General features: G+C 43.6%; 1 protein-coding gene across 2 annotated transcripts; it reads left to right on the top strand.

The window, feature by feature from the left end:
* Positions 1-43: 43 nt before the first annotated feature.
* On the top strand, positions 44-6,915 carry LOC139460851 (BPTI/Kunitz domain-containing protein 4-like). 2 transcript variants are annotated; one of them, XM_071242331.1, is made up of 6 exons: positions 45-149; positions 1,269-1,379; positions 2,110-2,211; positions 3,212-3,319; positions 4,638-4,712; positions 6,759-6,915. In XM_071242331.1, exons 1-6 carry the CDS (start codon positions 77-79, stop codon positions 6,770-6,772), a joined length of 483 nt encoding a protein of 160 aa, XP_071098432.1. In that variant the 5' UTR covers positions 45-76; the 3' UTR covers positions 6,773-6,915. The 2 variants fall into 2 exon arrangements, with proteins under 2 accessions (XP_071098433.1, XP_071098432.1); XM_071242332.1 differs by lacking the exon at positions 4,638-4,712 and having other exon boundaries at positions 44-149.
* Positions 6,916-9,808: the final 2,893 nt, after the last annotated feature.

The raw sequence follows: 9,808 nt of genomic DNA, 5'->3' as shown, positions 1-9,808 counted from the left end.
TTCATCATCAGATATTAGAACGTAGATAAGCCGACGTGCATACATCGAATGGTATTATTTGTTGTTAGACAGTAACATGGGCCGCCTTTCTCGCTGTCTGCTCCTCGGCCTGACCCTTATCGTGTGTTCTGCGGTAACACACGTTCAAGGTAGGCCAACGACAATGTTTAAGTTTGTTTGTTTGTTGTTTAACGCCACACTCAGCAATATTTCAGCTATATGACGGCGGTCTGTATATATTCGAGTCTGGAACAGACAATCCAGTGATTGATATCATGAGCATCGATCCACGCAGTTGGAATCGATGACATGCTTCAACCAAGTCAGCAAGCCTGACCACCCGATCCCGTTAGTCGCCTTTTACGACAAGCATAGTCGCCTTAAAATTACCGCAAGCATGGGTTGCTGAAGACCTTATTCTACCCCGGATCTTCACGGGTCACAATGTTTAAGTGAATGAGTTTGGGTTTAAGCCGCTTTTAGCAATATTCCAGCAATATCAGGGCAAGGAACACCAGAAATGGGCTTCACACATAGTACCAAGCAGGTCGAACCCATGTCTTCGGCGTGAACGCTTTAACCACTGGGCTACCCGACCGCCCCGATGTTTAAGCGATAGTAGGCACCCTTGGGGTTAAAGCGTTCTATCGCCACGTCGTACTAGGTTCGATTCCATAAATGGTTTCGCGAACAACTAGTGTCATCACTGATTTTCAGTGATCCATTCCTATGATTTTCACCACTGTTTTGCCTTTCACACCAAATGGAACCATGTTTCGGCGGATAATCGTCACTGGTTACTTTCTGGCGTTGGTATTATAAAATTAATATGTGGATGGGCCGTTTGAGTTGTTCTCCATCAAAATATTGCAGGAATATTTGAAAGTGGCCCAGTCGTCTAAGGCGCCGCGATTCGCTGTACAGAGTTGCGTCCCTTTGGCACGCCAGAAACCTATGATTGTGGGTTCGAATCCCGGTTCGCCCCGATTATGTTTCTAGGTTTGTTAACACCATACCCGTTCCCGTGGTTTCACCTAAGTGGTAAACGTCTGAGACCTGCATCACTTCGGGCTTTCTTCCCACATGTAGCAGACACGCCGTGATATAACTGGAATACTGTTAAAAGCGGCGTTAAACCCACCTCACTCACACTCACTATACTCGAGATAGTTCATTGAACTCTGGTTTTATCAGCGATTTCATTATGGAAGGGGTTTCGTTGCTATCGAGTAATTATTAAGATCAATCTTTTCTTCTGACGTTCACAGGCAAGTCGATGTCGCCGTCATGGGAATGTGGCCCTCCCTGTGAAATACCCTGCGAATGTGGCCTGCAGACTGACCGCAGGGGATGTCCCATATGCACATGCAAACCATGCGGTAAGTTATTAGTGAGTGAATATGGTTTGACGCCGCTCTTAGTAATATTTCGATCAATACAACGGAGGACACCAGAAATGGGCTTCCCACATTGTTACCATGTGGGAAATCGAACCCGGGCCTCCGGAGTGATGAGTGAGTGAGTATGGTTTTACGCCGCTTTGAGCAAAATTCCAGCAATATCAGGGCGTGGGATACCAGAAATGGGCTAAACACGTTTTAAGTTATTAATTCATAACAAACCAATATGACAGAATTGCCAATGGTCTGTGTGGTGCACGTGCTACACGTGCAGTCCGTGTAACATGTGATTGTGAGTTGAGCACAAAGTACAAGACGTGATATTATCGGGAGTTATATTAAATCTTCACTAACGTGATGTCTTGACATGCATGGATCGCACTCGACAATATTCCAGCTCGGTGACGGCGGTCTGTAAATAATCGAGTCTGGACCAGACAATCCAGTTTGACATCATGAGCATCAATCAACGCAATTGGGATACGATGACACGCACCAACCAAGTCAGCGAGCCTGACGACCCGATCCCGTTATTAGCCTCTTACGACAAGCATAGTCGCCTTTACGACAAGCATGGGTTGCTGAAGACCTATTCTACCCTGGATCTTCACGGGTCCACGGGTCAGATATGTCACAGATGTGATTACCGTACTAAAATTGACTTAAAAACAATGTGTTCCCCTTTCTTACCATCTCATTCTCTCTTCAGATGTGCCAACTGCTTGCCCGGAAATAGGATGTCTACAAGAGAAAAAGTGTCGTTTCGGTTACAAAACGATAAACGGGTGCCCCACATGTGAATGTAACCGACGTAAGAAGAGAACCTGCAGGGCAAAGGGAGTTTACACTTGAAAATTGTGTTTTACTAAAAAATTACCATCGTTATCAAAAAGTTACTGACCCGTGAAGATCCGGGCTAGAATAGGTCTTCAGCAACCCGTGCTTGCCGTAAAAGGCGACTAACGGGATCGGGTGGTCAGGCTCGCTGACTTGGTTGATGCATGTCATCGTATCCCAATTGCGGAGATCGATGCTCAAGACCCGTGAAGATTCCAGGGTAGAATAGGTCTCCAGCAACCCATGCTTGCCGTAACAGGCGACTATGCTTGTCGTAAGAGGCGACTAACGGGATCGGGTGGTCAGGCTCGCTGACTTGGTTGATGCATGTCATCGTATCCCAACTGTGTGGATACGTGCTCATGATGTCAATCACTGGATTATCTGGTCCAGACTCGATTATTTACAGGCCGCCGTAATATAGCTGTAATATTGCTGAGTGCGGCGTTAAACAACAAACCAACCAACCAACTTTATAAGCAGTATCACTTATTCACTTCTTTCAAGGGAGGGGGCACGCGTACGGGTGGCCCAGTCGTCTAAGGCGCCGCGATTCGCTGTGCAGAGTTGCGTCCTTTGAGCACGCCAGAAACCTATGATTGTGTGTTCGAATCCCGGTTCGCTCCGATTATGTTTCTAGGTTTGTCATCACCATACCCGTGCTCGTGGGTTTCACCAAAGTGGTAAACGTCTGAGACCTGCATCACTTCGGGCTTTCTTCCCACATTAAGCTGACACGCCGTGATATAACTGGAATACTGTTTAAAGCGGCGTTAAACCAAACTCACTCACTCTTTCAAGGGAGGGCACATGTATATTCTCATTCATTAGTAAGTGTTTGCAGGTGCCAGAGTTTTAACAATTGCTTGATGTGAAACGACATCCGGGCATCAGGTACGCAGTAACAACCGGAAATCTGAATATACATACTATTTATCTCTGACATAAAATCCGTTCTCGCTTTACTTGGCCAGCCTACAACTGCCCCTACTATCGTCCGTGTCAAAAGTGGCTGAACTGCCCTGCTGGACTCGTCGAGATCAACGGATGCCCAACATGCATGTGCAAACCTACAATGAAAAGTAAGAATGGTCACAAGTCAGGAAATTTAATGATGTTTTATGCCATCTCTATAATGACGGGCGACACGGTGAGGTAAGGTGAAATTGGGTTTAACGTTGCGTCCAAGATTATTGCACTTTTACAGCGACGCGCATGCAAGTGTGTGTGTGCCTGCGTGTGTGGGGGGCTTGTACTAGTGCGGACTGATGCCGATCTATAGTGCTAGCTCACTGAGATACCATGCCGCAGTTTAACATGAATACCCCACTCAGACACAGTATACTGCTCTGAGCCGACCAGCCCTTGTTTTAGCCCCTTAATTCCGAGCGCCAGATAGGGTAAGAACAAGTACCACTGTTTAACGTCTAAAGGTATGACACTGTTTAACGTCTTTTGGTATGACGCGGCCGGGGATCGAACCCCGAACCTTCCGCCCTCCGGGCTACCACTAGACCACGGAGGAATTGAAACCTGAAACGGGCTTCACACATTTGGAGCCCATGTATGTCTAGTTGTGATATCGTAGTACGTGGACGCATTTTATTATTGGGGTGTGTTTAACGATAACGATAACAATCAAGAATAATTCATACACTATTCTTATAGCTGGAATATTGCTGAGTGTGGCGTTAAAAATTAAACAAACTAACGCTTAGACATTGAAAACTGCCCGTAAGGACGCATGGATGGCGTTGAAGCCCGTTTACGATGATGGTGTGGTCAAGCTCGGCGACGTAGATGATGGTATGTCATCTGGTTCTCCTGGCTCACACCTGATCACCAACTAAACCGAGTCTGGATTGTCTGGTCCATGCTCGATTATTTATAGACCACTGTCATATAGCTGAAACATTGCTGAGTGCGGAACAAAACAACAAACAAACAAACAAACAAACAAACCCTAACGACAAGCATAGTTGCTTATTACGGCAAGCACTGGTTGCCATGGACCTATTCAAACCCGGATCTTCACGGGCCTCAACATTATGAAGTCACGTTGCAACCTAAGCCTGTTATAAAAGGCGACTAACGGGATCGGGTTGTCAGGCTCGCATGTCATCGGATCCCAATTGCGGGGATCGATGCTCATGATGTCAATCACTGGATTGTCTGGTCCAGACTCGATGACCTTCAGACCGCCGTCATTTTGCTGGAATATTGCTGAGTGCGGCGTTAAACAACAAACAAACAAAATTTGCAAGACATTAAAGCGATGGGGCACTTGACATGAACCAACCCATTTTCGTGACGCATATTAACGCTCAGTGAGAAAATAATTTCACCGATATCCTTGCTCTGTGGGTAGTATTAGATCGAGACGTTTTCTAACCATTGCAGCTACCCCAAGGCCGGACTTCTGCCTCACGTGCTGTGGACCACCCCCCTGCTGTAACTACTGTGGGCTGGAGAAACGTGAGTACATTACACCTTTACAATTATTGCACCATTGGTTGGTTGGTTGGTGTGTTGTTTTACGCCGCACTCAGCATGTAGAAAAAATGTACATGTACAAAAAATAGATTTTGGCTAAAAAAAACACTCAGAAAATACATACCCAAACACTGACATGTCGGACAACCGTTGATGCTCTTGTAGCCCCTGACGCAGTTACCACAGCCGGTCAGACTAGGGCACTTGGCTGTAACACGGACATGGGCCAGTCAGGTACTTAAACTCACAATTGAGAGTGAGTGAGTGAGAGTGGTTTTACACCGCTTCTAGCAATATACCACACAGCAATATCGGCAATACTTCAGCCATATCGTGACGAGACTCAATTTGACATTACATGTAGTAATATATATCTATTTTGTTTGATTATTTGTTTGTTGTTTAACGCCGCACGCAACAATGTTCCAGCTATATGACGGCGCTCTGTGTAAATAGTTGAGTCTGGACCAGACAATCCAGTGATTAATATCATGAGCATTATTAGACCATTGAGTTTTATGGACCCAACAACTGATATTAACCGAGGCCATTGTTTTATTACATAATATAAAAAAACAAGAATATTTCAGTTTGAGTTTTTCATTATTGGTGCTGCTTCACAACAAGCTCTCCGTTACGCTCTCGCTGATTGGCTGAAACTATTTCGTTCCTAGAAAGTTCTCAATACCTTGTTCTGAAAAAGGTCATGTGACACTTTCCCAACAAATGAAAATACAAATCTAATTTGTAAATGTAATAATGTGTAATACGGGCACCGCACTCTGCTGTGAAGAATGGCGTTCTTTTTTTACCTTGGTTCGAAGTCAACATTCGCCCTGCTTTTGATCTTTGGTTTGTCAGCAACATTCGCGTGCCAAAGTTTCACCAAATGTCGCGACCAGTAAAGATCCGGGGAAGAATAGGTCTTCAGCGACCCATGCTTGCTGTATAAGGCGATTGTGCTCGTCGTAAGAGGCGACTAACGGGATCGCCTTGGTTGATGCTGGTTGGTTGGTTTAATTTGTTGTTTAACGCCGCACTCAGCAATATTCCAGCTATGTGACGTGATGCATGTCATCGATCGCTGTTGTGTGGATTGAAAAAACCCCGTTTTGTTGTAAATATAAACCCCAAATACTTTTTAAACACACGTGTTGGTACCACTGGCCATTGCATCACGCCTTCTGATGTCATCAGAAACATCTAGAGATTTGGCTTGTCCATGTTGTTCCGTACAACGTAAATTACGAATTTCTCGTGATGGGATCATTTACTGCTATTCAACTTTATAAAATCTGACAAGTCTTTCTTTTATTTTGTGCTTAGAAGTGGCATCAATTTAAATAACCCGCCAGTTAAAATTAAAATATCGAGTTTTTCTCATTTTTAGTCAAATTCAATGACAGATCATTTATTTTTGAGAATTCTTAAAAAAAACCATCGACAGGGGCCGTATTTTAAAAATTCGAGATTAATTGTAAACCGAAGGTGTTTTATATATGCTGCTACTTTAAATAAGACTGTTTATTGCAGACAATATGGCAAATTAAAATTGTTTAGATTTGAAACTTATGCCACGTTACTGTGATACTGTTTGAACGACTGTCTAAATGCGAGAACCAAGTATATTTTCATCTTTTCTCATATATTTTGATGTGTGAAGACTTGCCTTCACGGGATCTGTAATGAGGCTTATATGTTGTCCTCAGGTTTAGGTTTCTAGAATATGCAAATAAAGGAGAAAAACTATAAGTATAAAGTAGACATCTTTAAAAGTTATTGTGCTAGGCTACTAACGGGATCGGGTGGTCAGGCTCGCTGACTTGGTTGATGCATGTCATCGAACCCAATTGCGTGGATCGATGCTCATGATATCAATCACTAGATTGTCTGGTCCAGACTCGATTATTTACAACATTAAACAACAAACAAAACAAATATATTCTGACATAGTTAGGGCCACAAGACAATTGAATGGGGTGTCTTGTATCCCAACATTGAGATGTTTCTATGTTCTTCTACTTGCAGTGCTTGCCAAGTAGGCGATGCAGCTGTTGCAATCCCTTGAATAGGTTTGGATCTTAATGATGAACACCCGTGGCTGCCACAACACACTGTTCATTCGTCAATTTTTATCATCAATGCTTTATTTACGTTTTGAATTTTAATAAATATACATGAAGACCGTTTTGTTCCTCATCTATGTGAGACGTCTTGGAGTATGTGTTGTAAGCACATGTCGATACAATCCACAAAATGTAAGGAGTTGGGTTTAACGCCACTTATTTAGTATTCAAGTTATATCACGGCGTGTCAGCTTAATGTGGGAGGAAAACCCGAAGTGATGCAGGTCTCAGACGTTTACCACTTCGGTGAAACCCACGGGCACAGGTATGGTGCTGACAAATCCATGGAGATGAACTTGTCATTCCAAGCCAGTATTTCTGATAATTATTCTCTAATTTATTATTAAATCAGATGTAGGGTTAAATATTCCATGTTCGTAAAGATGAATTAATCTTCGCTGGTTCGAAAGGAGACTGCCTCTTAGCTAGAAATGGTCATGTCAAGTCTTATGTATGGTTATGTATGATCACAAATCCTGTAAGGTGTGAAGTTGCAATATTGTAAACCAACACCGCAAGCGTACGGTGACACGCAATCGGCCAAGTCACCGAACCTGCTTCCCTGGCCGCGTCATACCAAAAAGGAGAGATACTTGTTGTTGCCCTGCCTGGCGTTCGGTATAAAGGGGCTTAAACAAGGACTGGTCGGCTCGGAGTCAGTTTTCTGTTTTCTGCGTGAGGATTCATGTTAAACTGCGGCATGGTATTAAAGTAGACTAGTTCTATAAAACCGGCATAAGTCCGGTCTGGTACAAGCAGCCACACGCGCTCGCGCACACACACACACACACACACACACACACACACACACACACACACAAACGCGCGGGCGTACGTGCGTGCGTGCAAAGTACAAGTGCAAAAACCTTGAACGACGTTAAACCGCATTTCACCTTGTTTCACATTTAATGTTGTTTATTCAGCAAGGTTACGCAGGCCCTCGGTCCATGTGATGTACAGCAGCCGTACAGCAGCCATTATTATCATTGAAATTTACATCAGCAGTTTTGTCCTTGCATAGGCTTATAAATACACATTGTCAAATGTCTTGTAAGATTAAATGTATCACTTGACATCAAGATTGGTTGGTTTGTTTGTTGTGTAACGCCGAACTCAGCAATATCCCAGCTATATGACGGCGGTCTGTAAATAATTGAGTGCGGACTAGACAATCCAGTGATTAATATCATGAGCATCGATCCACGCAATTGGGATCGATGACATGCATCAACCAAGTCAGCGAGCCTGACCATCCGATCCCGTTAGTCGCCTCTTACAACAAGCTTTGTCTCCTTTTACCGCAAGCATAGGTTGTTGAAGACCTATTCTACCCCGGAATCTTGACGGTTATACTGACAATGATCACTGATTATATGAATCAGAGCAAATACCCAAGCGGCTTAACTGAGCAAATGTATTACAGTAATAAATCGAGAGTAACTGAAACAACAATTTGTCAAGATATTGACAAGTTGCGAATACAGCCAATTAAGTAGGCTGCGACCAGTTAACAGTTGAGTTAATGAACTCGATTATTTACAGACCGCCGTCATATAGCTGGAATATTGCTGAGTGCGGCGTCAAACAACAAACGAACCAACCAACAACAACAACAATATAACTGTGAACTTGTTATCACGTTTTCATTAGTACTGTAATCTTGGTCGCTATATTAGTGCAATAATCTTGGACGCAATATTAAACCCAATTTCACCTCACCTACTTTAATCTTGCTCAATGACACCCCTGATCTTTAACCTTGCTCAATGACACCCCTGATCTTTAATTTTGCTCAATGACACCCCTGATCTTTAATCTTGTTCAATGACACCCCTGATCTTTAATCTTGCTCAATGACACCCCTGATCTTTAATCTTGCTAAATGACACCCCTGATCTTTAATCTTTGTTAAATGACACCCCTGATCTTTAATCTTGCTCAATGACACCCCTGATCTTTAATCTTGCTCAATGACACCCCTGATCTTTAATCTTGCTAAATGACACCCCTGATCTTTAATCTTGCTCAATGACACCCCTGATCTTTAATCTTGCTCAATGACACCCCTGATCTTTAATCCTGCTCAATGACACCCCTGATCTTTAATCTTGCTAAATGACACCCCTGATCTTCAATCTTGCTCAATGACACCCCTGATCTTCAATCTTGCTCAATGACACCCCTGATCTTTAATCTTGCTCAATGACACCTCTGTTCTTTAATCCTGCTCAATGACACACCTGATTTTTAATCTTGCTCAATGACACCCCTGATCTTTAATCTTGCTCAATGACACCCCTGATCTTTAATCTTGCTCAATGGCACCCCTGATCTTTAATCTTGCTCAATGACACCCCTGATCTTTAATCTTGCTCAATGACACCCCTGATCTTTAATCCTGCTCAATGACACCCCTGATCTTTAATCTTGCTCAGTGACACCCCTGATCTTTAATCTTGCTCAATGACACCCCTGATCTTTAATCTTGCTCAGTGACACCCCGATCTTTAATCTTGCTCAATGACACCCCTGATCTTTAATCTTGCTCAATGACACCCCTGATCTTCAATCTTGCTCAATGACACCCCTGATCTTCAATCTTGCTCAATGACACCCCAGATCACAGCTCCGTGACCATGAATAAGCTGGAATATTGCTGAATGCGGCGTTAAACAACACATGCACACACAAACACTTTACTTTCTCCTCTCCGTGTACTGACGCGGTGACAGTTACGGCAGTAGTATAGTCTCAGTCCGCAGGAACCCTTTTTGGTTGAGGGAGGTTGAGGGAAAATAGGGAAGGTGATTGGCTGATCCAAGTCACATGATCAGATAGGATGACGCATGGATCAACGGCGCATCGGGAAAGGGGGGAATGAAAGGTGTGTGTTTTTAATGCAGGAAGCGTGCTGCCCTGAAGTACCCGTCAGCCCAGTTTGAATTGAGCGCG

Source organism: Haliotis cracherodii, unplaced genomic scaffold (assembly GCF_022045235.1).
Source record: "Haliotis cracherodii isolate W230 unplaced genomic scaffold, xgHalCrac1.p SCAF_14, whole genome shotgun sequence".
NCBI classification, from domain to species: Eukaryota; Metazoa; Mollusca; class Gastropoda; order Lepetellida; family Haliotidae; genus Haliotis; species Haliotis cracherodii.
This window is presented reverse-complemented; position numbering and strand designations above follow the sequence as displayed.